Below are 14,992 nucleotides of genomic sequence, written 5' to 3' on the forward strand. Positions count from 1 at the left end.
TTGGGGATACAGATACACTGAGAGCAGTGCAAAGTGATAGGCCTGGTCTAACAGTAGGAAAAAAAAATGACAAAAATTAAAACGTAAAGCAGACATAGATATTCACAAAGCACTCCAGGGGCAATTATGGCAGAAAAATCCCTAAACAACTCAATATTCCCATAAAGTATGATAAATGATATTCGCTATAACAACTCTGAGTTATAGTGTTCAGAGGAGGTGCCTTTGAACACAGACTGGTTGATTGAGGAAGTGTGAAAAGTTCCTACTGCATCTGAGAAAAAAATTGATCACAAATGTTTATACTAAAAAGTCAGAGTTGGAGTTTTACTATGTTGAAAAGGATTTTATGGTTGGCTACATCGACCAATACAAATCTGGAGAACAATCTGGAAGGAAATGATTAATGACTTCTTCTTTCCAAGGAAGTTTAAAAATAAGTAACCATAGGCGTATTGGAATCAGCGTTAACGCAGCAATTGCTACTAAATGCAGCGGAGTTGTGGACATTATTTTGTCTCTAATCCATATTTGAGCAGGATTTAGGTACCTTGTAGATAGTTGCGACCTATTAGCGATTAAAGTCAGTAAGCCCCATTCCATCACACAAGACAAACTGTGAACTAAAGAAATATTTATTCTCCTTCCTTCATACTTGCCTCTTGTGCTTCTGACTGCTAAAGTGGGGCTAGAAAGACAAGGAAGAAACTGATTGTTTGTATCTGTGAAACAAAGATTATGCAAACTGCCAGCACTCCATTGTTTTTGTTTTCGGGCGTGGTTATCACCAAACAAAAACGAAAAGATAACTTCTACATGTGAAGCCTGATTATTTGAAAACAGACATGAATATTTCCTCCTCTTTCAATAAGGCAGTAAATGCCCTTCACTTTACTTATCTATAAGGTACTCATTTGCTGATATGGACTAGTTACTATTTCTATATGAGAGCTTGACAGAGTCTATCTGAGGAAGATGTTTCCTGAGTTACCCTAGAAACCTCTCACTGCTTTAATATTTGCCCAAAATCCAAGACAGCATTAAAAAAAAAAAAAAATCCCCACCTTCCACACACCCTTAGAGCTACCAAGAGAAAAGCATAATCACAACCCTGGTTAATGGCCCTTTCGAACCCTGACCTCTCTAAGCTTCTTTTCGTTTTTTGTTCCTTTTCCTTTTAAATAACCTTCCTGGTTGTTTCTTCCTATTACAAAAGCAATACATGGTCATTGTCATGGTTCAAACAACATGAAGATGTATGAAATAAAATTAATAATCTCTCCCCCACTCTCTCACTCCCCTCCCTAGAAAACCAATGTTAGGAACTTGGTGTATATTCTTTCTTACTCCCTCCTAGGCTTACACAACATACATAATATATGGGGTTTTGTTGATGTTTTCAAACATAAATGGTATATTATATATACTACGGTGTACCTTGCTTTTTAGTCTTAAAAATATGTTATGGACACTTTCCAAGCCAATATATACAGATCCACCACAACATTTTTAATGGCTGCAAAATATTCCATAAAATGAATAATCATTCATACCATCACCTGACCTTTCCTAACTCATGCACATTTACTATGGATCCTGGTACACATACTTCATGTCCTTTAATTTCAGTAACACAGATTCCTAGAAGTGGAGCTGGTCAAATGAAACATTTTCAAATGTTTAAAATTTAACAAAATTAATTTTAGACCTTCAGAATTTCTGTTCCTTTCTTCATTATGCAAAATTTGGCATAAACCTTTCACAATGCTTTGCATATTTTATTTTTCAAAGCACACACCTTATGGCAAAAAATGCCCCTGTCATTTACGCTCATGTAGTTATAAATAAATAAATGCTTAAGTTAGGGCTGTGATGGCCAGTGTTAAATCACTGTGTAAATGCTTATGCCTTGGTTTATGAAAGTAGTAATTCATTGTAGAAACTCCACCCGCTCGGCCTGTGGCAGCACTAAAGTGGCAGCACTCTCACCCTGTGAATCCCTCCACTGAGTGACGACATAGAGATCAGGACCTACATATTTTCTGTCAACAGTTAACCTTAAAAAGTGTGTGTGGGGGGGGTGGGGAGACAAACAGCAACAGACGATAAATGGATAGCCATTATGGGTTTATAATATCTACAAATTATTTGTAGTACAATGAATAATTCTGCTGGTCTACACCAGAGAGTGTGTTCCATAAAAAACAAAACCTACAACCAATATGTTGCTATGATTACATGAACCTTTCAAAAGCATATTCTTCAAACACTTTTCAATAGAATTATTGGTTGAATCCCACTTTCACATTTTTCTCTCTGCTTCAGATTCAGACTCTAATTGCAAACTTAAAAAAAAAAAAAGCCTTAAAGAAATATATTAACCAACAAAGCTCCTTAAAATTTAATCTCAGACTCCTCCGTATATTCTAAAGACCCAAGCACCAACAGAGATTGTTAAGACACAGCAAGTTTGATACAGAAGTATGTGACATGCAATTAATCTCCATTCATACCCTGCTCTACTTGTCAGCAAACAAAGGTTCTGCTTTAGGAGGAGATCTGAAGACTTCAATTAAAAACAGTCAGCTAACAAGAAAATAATCAAAGCTAAAGAAAGGTGGCAGGCGCAGAAATGAGCTGTTTACCAAAGTGTCAGTTTTGAACAATAAAGAACTGCACATCAAAAATGTTGAGGGAGTGGATGTCATTGCAAGCTTCTGAAAATTAAAAGGAATCTTCTACCAAGGCTGCACACAAAATGGAAGTCTAGTTTACCTAGGTTGTAAAATAGGTTCCCTCTCAACAAATGACAGATACCAATAAAAAGAATCAGATTATACCTTTAACTGCAAGGGCAGAATGAAACTTTTTGCCACAGTTCCTTCCCTCCTGGAACCCAGACACGTAGAGCCTCTCTTTACACTTGGAATTATTGAACCAACAGTAGAGGGAAAGGCCGGGTTGCTTCTTCTTAGACACCCAGATGATGCTTTTACCCTGCAAATACTTTTCTATTCTGAAAATTTAGATTCACTCGGGTCACAAGTAAAATAAATTTGGAAACTTCACCTCAGAAGAAATACCTAGTTGACAGATTTTACAGAGAAGCAGCCCAGAATGGAAACCGTGCCACAAACAGACCGAAAAGACTTGCCAAATATTTAATTAGGAGGCATTTATACCAAGATAACAAGATAATGGAGATATAAAACCAATTAAATTGAGAGAAACTGAAAAAAAAAAAAAAAACTGCTTGCCAAAAGTATGACCTGCCCAAAGCAGGTCATTTGTCACATAGATGCCAAAAGGCTTAATTCGGGAAGAGTTTTCCTCCTGGGACCCTTATGCAAGCACAGATTCCAGGTCCCCGTCCTTCCAGGAAGGTCAGTTACGGGAACAGCAAGTTACTTTCACCAGAAAAAGTGTGAGGCAAGCAGATGCTCTTGTAACTCTGGAGTGTTACAGCGGGATGTGTTGAGGGTTAGTGACTGAACACACCGCAATGGGGCACTTCTAGAAAGAGAAGAGATGTAATACCAGGATCCGCCTGCCCCAGGTGCATGAGGGACCCCCAGAGCTGCAGGCAGGTGAAGGGGACCTAGGGTCTGGGTGCCCAGGCCTTGGCTGACAGGAGCCCGGGAGCCCTCACAGCCCCTTGGGAGCCTGGGGCGCTCTAAGCTGGAAGGTCAAGGTACCGTGTGAGCGGGGCAGACGGAGTCAGGGCGGGAGAGGGACGAGAGCGAAACCTATAGACGCAGGGCGTCCCGAGAAGAAAGGGACAGCTTGAAGGCCAGCACGGCGGCCCGGGGACCATGAACGCGGCCTGAACTTGCTCAGAAGCCTGGAGGCTAAGTGGGAGGTGGAGACGCCTTGAGGGAAAAGAAAATGTGTTACTGAGGCGAGTGAAAGGGACCCTGAGCGGGGGATGAACAGCTGGCTCTGCAGAGTCAGGACTCCGGCAGCCTCGAGGTTCAAGAAGGCGGTGGGTGAGGGAGCTGAAGGGGAAGGCCGGCCTTGGGAGCCGCTGTCGTCTCGGCTGCTGCCGGGCTCGGCACGTGAGACTCCCGGCGGGGCGTTACCTTCCAGGAGCCAAAGGATCTCCTCCGGGAGGGCGGCGGCGGCCTGCATGTGGCGGGTGGCGGGTGGCGGGCGGCGGGCGGCGGGACAGGGCCGGGCGGGCGGACGGGCAGCAGCGGCACCTGGCCCTCTGTCGCCGGCGCCGCGGGGCTGAGCCGCAGGGCGGGGCGCGTTCAGGAAGCGGCGCGCCGCGGGCGGGACGCCGGGGCGGCGGCGACACCTGTGCGCCGGGCCCGCGGCCCTCACGGCGGTGCACGAGGGAGGAGGCGACCGCCCGCGCACCCCCCCAGCCCCCGGTTAAAACAAAGACGCGACGCCACCCCCAGGCACCCCGTCCCCGGGAGGCTCCCCATCCTAAGTCCCGGACAGCGGGCCTCGGGGGCAGGTTGAAAAGCCATCGTGGCGCCGAAATGAGGCTCGAGGAGGCAGAATCCGAGGACGGGGTCAGTCCCCGCCAAGTCGGACCACAGTCCTTTCCAACCCAGTTAGCTCGTCCACGCCCAGAAAACCAGGGCAGAACCTCTTGTCAGGCAACCCAGGACGTTTCAAGGGAATGACCGTAAGTCCCGATAAATAATCTCAAGCCACCAACTTTGGGGAGAATCAGAGCAGTCCGGCTGCAATGGACACAGGGAGCCAAAGTGTCCCTTCCTCCCTAAGTCTGAAAGGATGCAAGGAAAAGAAGGTAACCCAGGGAGAAAGCTGAGGGAGAGGGGGACCCAGCCCTTTCCCTCTAAGAGCTGACAAAGGGAGGAAAGTGAAGGACAAGATCACAGAAGTGTGCTTCCCTCTCATTCAAAGTAGGAGGTGTTGGGTGTCAATGTCCTGGCTGTGATACGGTCCTGTGATATTGCACGATGTTACCTGGGTAAAGAGGATAGCTCTGTATTATTTATCATAACTTCCGTGAATCTACAATTATCTTAAAGAGTGTTTTTTATTAAGGACAATAGGCCAAGTACCATGAAAAAAGTATAAAGTGCCGCTAAAAGGAGGGAGATGGATATAAGAAAAGGAGGGAAGTGCCAGTGTATGTGTATTTAGTGGTGTGTGTGGCATTTGCGACGACTCTGAACACATCAGACTCTGAAGGGGCAGGAGGGCTTTCCAGGTGGAAGGACCAGAGTAAACAAAGATGGAAAAGCCTTCTCCTGCTTGAGGAAGAGCTAATGACCCTCTTTTACTGGATGGTGTAGGGAAATTATAGTTGTCTAGAAAAATTGAGGTTCTATCGTAAAGGGACTTGAAAGTCAGAGTGAGGATTCTGAACTCAATTGAGTGGACATTGGGGAGGCGTCGACAAATTTTGAGCTGAGGAGTGAGCTAACCTGAGCCCCTGAATAGTATGTGATCTTATACATATCTCACTTCACCTCTACCAATTTCCTCTTTGTGAAAAATGGAGTTTCTCTTCTCAGATTCTACCTACAGAATATGTGGGAAGCATTGGGAGTGGTAAGAGAAAGAAAATGGAGAAGACGGGTCAAGTGGTTTTTACAGCAGCAACAGGGGAAATAATGACAGAACCGTGGATATGGGGATGGGAGCAGCAAGGAGAAACTCTCCAGAAGGGCTCCTGGTAGCAGTGCCTGACTCCTGGCATAGTTTCCCTCCAGAGATACGTTTCAGGGTTGGGGGCTTGATCCTTTAAGTGGTCCAGCGACTTTGAGCCATTTATACATCTGAGTCCTGCCGTCTGAAGAGGAATGGTGCCTTGGTTTCAGGGTTACATGATGCAACCACAAGTTGCAGTAGATTGAGGTAGAAATGTGGGGGACAGGGGCTGGCAAGAATCTCAGGGAATCTGGCTCCTGTTGCAAGGGCTTCTTGCCCTGGGAAAGTTAACAGTGGGCAGGCTGCCTCTTCTAGGCTCCAGAGCAATACCAGTTCCCTGCTGGGGCATTTTTATTTTTACCACACTCAGTGCTCCTTCTACAAAATTGTAGCTGCTCTGGAATCATTTTTGAGTACTTTTGACATGTGTTAAAAGGCAAGGGAGACTATATGGGAACTCTCTGTACTACCGTTGCAATTTTTCTTAAATCTAAAACCGTTCTAAAAAACAACGAGGGAAACACGGTCCCTCCTATACGTAACCCCAGCACTTTGCCTTGCTTTCCTCTCAGCAGTGGAAGGAAATTTGACAACCTCCCCCTCTTCTTTAAGGATATTTGTCAAAGGCTGATCTAGGCTACAAGTTAAAGGGTTGTTTGATAAAAAGCAATAAACCCTGGTAATTGCATGTCCTATCAGGCCTCACTGCCTGTCATAGCTTACTTATACCAAGGGAAGCAGCAGAAACTCAAGGCAAAGCTATTCTACATCCACTGTGGATTTTAGAGGGATAGGGTGGAGGGAGGTGCAGAGCTGGGTAGAGTTCAGTGACTGGCAGATTCCAATATGCCATTGTCATGTTGCATCAAGTTTCCTCTTGCAGACAGAAACCTGCCTCCACACATGAGCGCAGCCCCTCCTTAATCATCTAAGGACCCTGGTTCAGCAGTCAGCCTTACTCCTAATGACATTCTGTTAAATGGACAAATTCCTCTGAAGCCTTGTCCTTCTTTGAAATCCAATTTTGCAGGAAGCCAAATCTGATTGGGGGTAGCCATGGAAACCACACTGAGGAGTCTTGGAGGAGGTAGAGAGAGGCAAGGCAAAACATGATAGTCAAGAGTCTTTTACTGCTCTGTCAGAAATATCAAAGGGATCTGGAGAGGTTGGCAGCAGACGAGTCCCTGCCCGGGTCCTGTTCTGTGTGGCTGGGTACCATGTGGCTGTCATGGGAGTAAGCAGCCAGCTGTCTCCACACGCAGGCAGGGGGATGGAGCAGAATACACAAGTCCCAGGTCGGTCTGCCTCCCTCTTTTTCCCCTCCCCCCAGCCCCAATTCCAGCAAGATCCTAGCATCCCCTGCTTAGCTGTCTCCCCTTTAAAGGCAAACAACAAAAGAATGACAAGGTTAAAATACAAGGTCCTCACAGATAAGAGGTCCTTTGGAGCAGAGGCCATGAAATTAATCTGAAATTCCTTGTAATTAGATAAGATAAAGGTATCTAAAGAGATGCAGAGCAGCCAGGAATGGAGTCCACAGCACGATATGCAGAGAGGATACCGCCTGGTCCACAGGGGCCCCTCACACACTGTCAGGAGACAGAAGACAGAGAAAACAGGGCCCATGCCAGCCTCTGGGCTGCTTGGAGATGCCGTCTACATGTTCTCATGCCAGGTGGGCGCTCACTGAATATGCATCCATGGGGTGTCCAGAGGGCTCAAAAGCATCTGGCACCCAGAATGGCATGGGTAGGAACAACTGCAAGCAAAGCAGGAGCTAGCTGGCACTGCTCCGCCCTAGGTGAAATGGGCCTGGAGAGGAGACTGCAGAGGGCAGCTCTTGGGCTTTATTCTGAGCTGGTTATTGATCCCTGGATGCTGGGTCACGACACACAGTGGAGCTGACGTCTGCCCTGTGGATGTGCGGCCGCTGCATCTCAGCCCCTGGGTCCCAACCCCATCAACTGGGCTTATTGACTCTTTTATTGACGATGCTGGGGCCTAATGGGGACAAGAGCTGCACACTTCATTAAGGACTGTGGAAGGAGAGATGACGCATCCAGCCTGTGCCAAGAACCAGGCTCGCTGCATGCTTGGTCAGACCCCGGAAACCAAGCCTTATTGCACCCTTGAGGCAGAGGAGCTGGACACAAGATGCTCGCTTGGGCACATCGCTCAGCGGCCTTAAGATGCAGGGTTTCCACAGCTTGCCAGAAGCCTTGCTTTTACTAATTAGCGAATCTTTCCATTTAGGTGGGTCTTATTATACACACACTCACACAAATGCACTTCGATGGCCTCCCCTTCCAGCTCACACTTCCAGGTTCTCGTATCATATCAGGGAACATTCCCAAAGCAGGTTCTCAGTGAGGCACAGACTCAGAATAGAATGAGGGACTATTAAAACTCAAGAGTCTTCAAGGTGATTCAAATTTAAGATAAGGAACTGACCTAGTGCTCTGCACAGGGCCACCCACCTCAGCAGGGGCTGTGCTGGCATTAGAATCCTGGTTCTCTAGTGCTGGTCCAAAGCTCTTATAGAACTGAACATCTGAGATGGATAATTACAGCCCAGGGATCGCTAAGCAGCTCTGTGAAACAATCAGAGTTGGTCTCCCTCCATCTAAATAGTAACATTTCTTTCTTTGTTCTTTATCTCATATTTCTATCACTCCCCTTATTATTTTTCCCTAATATTTCCCACTTATTTTTTTGTATCTTCTTTGCCTATCCCTTAGACCGCATTAGACATCCCCCAGGGGCACTGCTGAGTCGAACAGAGGCCCTAAAGACCAACGAGGTTGATGACTCTGACATTCTCTGTCTTTGATTGGTTCTCTTGGGAGTCTGAAGTGTGTGTGGGGGGGTGGTGGTGCGGGGCATGCGGAAAGTGTCAGCTGCAGCCAGATGAGGCTGTGCACTCTCTGAGTGAGACATGCAGGCAGTCTGTGGGGTTAATCTGCATGAGAGGCAGGTGGGGTCAAGGCTAATTTTATAGGCTAGGTATTTGCAGACATGATAAATTTGGAAAACTATGGAAGGAGTAACCCTTTCTTTTAGGGGTGATTAGGGAGATTAAAAGTAAATAATAGAAGAGAAGCAACCTTACAAAGGCAGAACTGGCTTTCTTTGATTTCCTTTCATTTATTATTTCAAAAGGCAAAAGTTTAAGCTCGTAAGCCCCTTCCTTTATTTCTTCCCTTTCTTCTCCCTCACTTTACTACAGGTGTTAGAATTCAGGGTTGGGGCAGGGGGATTCAAGGTGAGAGAAGAGGCAATTATTTAGAATCTGATAGAAAGCTCTGGTCTGCACCGCACAGGTGCACACATGCTTGGAGGAATATGCACACTAAGAGGAACTGATGTAATCTGGCCAGACTCACCAATATTTACAAATACCAACAGAAACACTGCCTGGAGTCAGAAAAAACACCAGCAATGGCTGATTATTTCAATGCAAGAAAGTGGGTGAAAATACCCTTCCCCTAGTGGACATCCTGTGTGTAATTACCTTTAGGTCCCCGAAATACATTCTTTCCTTTCCTGCAGAATTGTGTCAGTGTCCATTTTGATTTTTCCCTTTCTAGATGTCTAATCCTAAACATCCTTGTCCTAAATGTCCTAAACATCCTTGGACTTCCTCTCTAGCAGCATTTTCTACCAATGTAAACCATGCTCTTTCATATACAAGACAGCACTCTCGGTCCTTGTTGCACTGATTTTTAGACTTTACTTTGAATTGAAAAGTAATTCAATTCAGTGAATTGTCCCTCCTCCTATCTTTTCACAGAATTCATGATCCACCCCCCCCATCTCCTACCACCTTTTAGATCTTCAATCTCACTGTCTTTTTCATCTTCAGTCTTCCCCTCTGTCTGCTAACATCCTTGGTCTCCTCTATCCTAAAAACAAAACAAAACAAACAAAAACATTCCTTCAACCCCGCTACCTTCTCCAATCTCATCCTTTCTTCTCCTTCCTTTCCCCCATCAGATCTCATGTCCTTTGCCTGTCTTTGCACCGTGAAGTGGCTCTCCTGAGGGCATCGATGCCCTCCTTCCTTCTCACCTCTGCTTAGTCTTTACCAACCTCTCTCTGCAGCACTGGGTGGCATCGGCCACTTGCTCTTGCTTTGGGCACCCAGCTTCCTTGGCACTGCCCTATCCGGTCCTCTTCCTATCTTTCCTATTATTTCTCTGCTTCCTTCTTTGGCTCTCTTCATTTCACCTTCTAGTCACAGGTAATCACCAGAGTTTCACACTTGCCTTTCTCCTCTTCCTCTCCTTTCTCTCTTTGTTCTCTGAGTCCCCAGTGGTTTCGTTCTCCCACCACCACAAATTTCCCCTTCATGCAGATGACTCTTCTAATTTATACCTTTGTTGTGCATTTCCACCCGGATATCTGAACAGTTCCACCAATTTATTATTTCCTCTCCCCTTAATCCTTGTAATGGCAACAAAGTTCAGTGAAAGTGGCATGAGCTTATGAGTCTAAAATATGTGAGTCCCAATGCTGGCTCAACCACCTGGCAGCTCTAAGCCTCTGGAAAGAGCTCTACTAGCCTCAGTTTCCTCATCTGTAAATTGGATATCATAATTCCTACCTTACAGGGTAATTATGAAGCTTAAGTAAGATGGCATTTGTAAGCATATATGGTATAGGCTCAACAAATTGTAACTGTTATAAAGAAATTGCTCTTGTCCAGTAATCCAAACTCAAAATGTAGGACTCATCTTGGACCCTTCCTCATTCCCATTCCAAATATCCACCAACCCTGCCAATCTTACCTCTCCACAATGTCCTTTGAATCCCTCCTTTGTTTTTTGTTTGTTTGTTTGTTTGTTACGGTACGTGGGCCTCTCACTGCTGTGGCCTCTCCCGTTGCGGAGCACGGACGGGACGCGCAGGCTCAGCGGCCATGGCTCACGGGCCTAGCCGCTCCGCGGCATGTGGGATCTTCTCAGACCGGGGCACGAACCCGTGTCCCCTGCATCGGCAGGCGGACTCTCAACCACTGCGCCACCAGGGAAGCCCTGAATCCCTCCTTTGAATCCTGAGTGTCACCACTCTGGGTTGGGTTCTTATTATCTTTATCGAGATGCGATACTGAAATGGCTTTTAATCCAACCCTCAGCATCCAATCTCCCCATTATCACAGGCCACTCTTCATCCATATTCAGAATACACATCCCAAAGCACAATCCTGACCCCACCAAAGAGGTGAGAGAGTATAGTGGCCCTGAAGTCAGGCAGTTCTCTGCTCAAATCTGCCACTTGCCTACTATGACCTTGGTCAAGCTACTTATCCTCTCCATACCTCAATTTCCCTATCTGTAAAATGGCAACACTATTAATACTTTCAAGGTGGTTGTGAGGATTCAAAGAGCTAATCTATATTGTGTTTATAACTGCCTGCAAATGGTAGATGAGTCACCTATGTTAGCAATTATTATGATCTCTGCATTCATTCCCCACAACAGCCAGCCCTGGGAGGTGCTTAATGCCTATATAGATACTGAATCATCCATAATCTCTCATTTGAACCTCCTTGCTCACTAAAGATATATTTGAGGAGTGACTGGCTGAGATATGTGTGTCATTGGTCTCCAAGGATGAGAGCTTTTCCTCTTTATGAAGCAAACTTGCCTTTAAAAAGATGGAAAGAGTGGCCTTGGCTTCCTTAGCACCGGGCTGTAATGAATTGGGATAATCAGCCTGCAGATTCTCCCTGCCTACCTCCAAAGGTTTCCTCCCTGCGCTATCTATTCTAGAAAACTTGCAGTGCTTCTGAATCGCATGGGGAAAACCTTCGTCTGGAAGGCATGAGATATTAACACCTCTTTTCACTCACTGTGGCAGAAACCAAGTTTCCACTATAAATACAGACCCCAGAAAGAACCAATCAGAAGGCAGATTATATCCCAGGAGTCGGTAGCCTCTTTAGTCTGTAGGGCTGCCAGCAGGGCTGAGCTCTACAGAAAGCAGTGTAGCGGGGGAGGGTAGGAGGGGGTGTTTGACAGGGAGGGGTGATGGACTAGGGATAAAACAAGCAAGCAAGAAAAATGGAAACGAAGGAAGTGAATGAGAAACTGGATGAAAAAGTAAAGAAATTGAGAAATAGAAAGAAAATGTAAGAGAAAATAAAGAGGAAATTAAATCAAATAGATTCACTCCATTTCCCTAGTTGTAATTTCAGGATATACCATGTTCCACCCACAAGGACATTGAGAAGCTGCAGGGAGTGGCTGTAAATTCCTAAAGAAAACTACTTTGTGGAGACTCAAGCTGTTATTATCCACTGCTGTACTTTTTAGCATATGCACTATCAATACAATGACATGTCTTACTGAGTAATATGTGATATTCCACATCGTGAGACTATTGATGCAGAATTTCCTTTCTCAGAGCTCAATATTCCAATCAAAGCCTGTTGCATCACATCACTGAGGCCATCCACTTAATGACAAGTTGTAAGATGCATATTGCAGAATATTCATGTTCATTTTATGCTCACGGTGCTTAAAATCTCCTCTAAACAGCCTCTGCTCCCAGCCTATTAAGGTGCTGGTGTTATCTACACTCCATTCAATGGTGTGGAAATAATTGTCTTGAGACTAAAGAAAAAATTGATGGTCACAAGCCGAGTCAGCACTTGTGTTCTTTTCTTACTCTGTTGAATCAGGTGTTATTTACCTCTTCCAACACCTGGGACTCCTGATAAGTCACTCCCCTGGTAGCTTTTTCCAGGACAGTGCTGTGGGGTCTTTGGAAGAAGCAGGGATCCTTCATAAATGGTATTGTTATCAGCACAATTCACACAGCTACCAGATGTGCAAAATCGAAACCACCAAGGGTACTCAGGCAGAGGGGCCTTCCCCAGCTCCATCTGGCTGCTCTGAAATGTGCTCACGACTTGGAAGTTATTAGAGAAAGAAGGGCTCTGCTTAACAGTGGGCTCATGTGCCTGTGAGAAGATGCTTGTATTCTGACAAAGTCGGGATGCTTTCTGGTTCCCCCACAACTGCTATACCAGCAGCGCCATCCCAGAGCCCCCTCCCTGCAAACCTGGCTCTACTGGAGGCCTGCCTGTTGGAGACAGGTGGGCCCTTTTCCCCATCTCTTCCTCTTATCTCTTGGATGAAGCACCAGGACTCAGGCTGGTGAAGGAGAGCGATTGCCCCTGGCATCTGATAGCTGGGCAATGGGGCCTGTGACTTTGCCTTTAAATATCAACCACACACACAGACAACACTGGCAGCATGAGAGGTTTCCATGGTGACAGAATGCAGGCCATGACCTCTGTAAATGTAATCAGAGCACTGGGATTGGTATGTGAGACAGGTTTAATTTCTCCTCCGATGGAAGCTCTGTGGTCTGGGCCATACACAGGCTTTGTACATGACAGACAACCTGTTATCTTCACCGGGGCAGCTCTGCATATGGCAACCCCCACTGCTCCAGAGCTGCTTCCTCCACAGTCTGAGCAGGCTTCAGGATGTAAAAGGTCACTGGGGACTGGAACGGCAGTCACATCAATACCTGGCATCCCTGCCCAGTGTCCTCAGGAGGTGCGACTGTCCCTTTTACAAGGAGCAGGTGTGGCATGGTCCCATAAGAGCCAGAATAAGGAATTGGAAGATCGGCTGAGGTTTTCATCTCTGCTCTGCCACCAACAGTGTGATTTTGGGCAAGTCATTTAACCTCCAACTTTCAACATCTTACCCCCGGGAGAAAATGCCTGAGGAAGAGAAGGCTGAGGGCTTCCAGAGTCCCCAGGAGAAGATGGTACCCAATTATGCTTAATAGGGTAGGCTTAATAGTTCTCACTCTACAATCCCCAGTGGAACCCTGCCCCAGGAAGTGAGTTTTCCATCTCACCAGTGCTAGTTACTAGGGCTTCTAACCCTAATTCTATGGTTAAAAACAGAGAGTGTGATGATCACCATTGGAGAGCCTCAACAGGACGTCCTCACCTCTATACTGATTTGGAAACAAAACCAGGATACAATTCCTTCCAAGCTGGCCCAGAGTAGGAGACCAGTTCATGCTAAACTGATGGAAAACAGAGGCTTGGAGAGGAATGTAGCAGTATCAAAGGAGGAGCCCACAGCCTCTTCCCTTGACCACCACTCAGCCTTGGCAAAGAGCTGCTCTGACCACTTTGACGCTGGCATCCTCTGAGTCCATTTACCAAATCATATGAGACACTGGCAGACACTGCCAGTCTTCCTGCTTTTCTGATTTCTTTCACGGTTTCAGGATAGTGCTCTGAAACAAAACAAGCTTTGGGCTAATAAGAGATTCATAGGGCTGTATGACACATTTTTCTTTCCAAAAGGAGCTGGTTCATAAAATTCTCCTTTCAGAACCTCATCAAAGAATCTTAGATTTCAGAGCTAGAAGGGACTTGAGAAACCCTGTAGCTTATAGTGAAAAACTGAGGTCCAGACTGGAGAAGGGATGTACCTGAGTTACAGCAAATTAACGAACAGCTGAACCACAAGGGTGTCAGGGCCCCATTCTGCTCAGCTGAGTACTAATTTGCTTCCTGGAGGCTTTTGAACCTCAAACTGAAGCAGAGAGGAAGTGAGGGGAGGATTCAAAAGTGGTTGTTGAACATTGGAATCAGGAAATGGTGATTTGGCTGAATCTACAGATAATAGCATTACCACTTCCTGTGTTAGCTGATGCCAAACGAGGGAAGATTCTAGATAAGAAAATAGTTAAGTGACAGGACCATGGGCTTCCAAACAATTATCCCCACCCAATCCACACTGTTTCTCTCAGGCCACTGAGAGGAGCATGAGTCTGATTGTTCAGAGAGTTTATAGGTTAGTGTCCAAAACAGAATCATGAAGCCAAAGAATAATGGAGTTTATAGGAACTCCAAGAGAATATCTGGTTTGGCATCATGTCTTCTGGTAACTAAATCATCTAGGACAGGTAATTTGATTATCTTTTCTTTTTATTAAAGGACCCACTTCCTCAACGGTACATGAGGAAATAAGGTTCCTTTCAGCTCTAACATCCAGAATTCCATGATTTCTTTTTCAGACTCTTTTCCCTTATAAGTTATTAACAGTACTTGAAATTCTTACCATGAGGGAGAGCCTTAACTTTGAGTAAGAGATTGCCTCCAGAAAAGAAGCATACTCCATCTCTTTCATTTAAGCAGACATGAACTGAATACCTGGTGTGTTCCAGGAACAGTGTCAGGTAGTAAGAATTCGTAAAAAATAAGATATGAATTACCTGGCAGGGCTAATATGCTGCTCCATTCTCACTCCTTATCCCATTAGAACACATCAGTTGATCAGATTAGCAGCTGTCTTCAGGGGCTGATATAGGATACAGGCAGGTA

At 45.6% G+C, this 14,992-nt stretch overlaps 1 protein-coding gene across 1 annotated transcript in view; it reads right to left on the reverse strand.

Annotated features, from left to right (window-relative positions):
* The window catches only part of SKAP1 (src kinase associated phosphoprotein 1), a 276,251-nt gene extending 272,067 nt beyond the window's left edge, over positions 1 to 4,184 (reverse strand). The window contains exon 1 of the mRNA XM_030839839.2: positions 4,080 to 4,184. Coding sequence (XP_030695699.1) covers positions 4,080 to 4,128 — 49 coding nt within the window. The 5' untranslated portion in view covers positions 4,129 to 4,184. The remainder of the gene's footprint in view (positions 1 to 4,079) is intronic.
* Positions 4,185 to 14,992: the final 10,808 nt, after the last annotated feature.

The sequence above is a fragment of the Globicephala melas genome, chromosome 20 (genome assembly GCF_963455315.2).
Source record: "Globicephala melas chromosome 20, mGloMel1.2, whole genome shotgun sequence".
NCBI lineage: Eukaryota > Metazoa > Chordata > Mammalia > Artiodactyla > Delphinidae > Globicephala > Globicephala melas.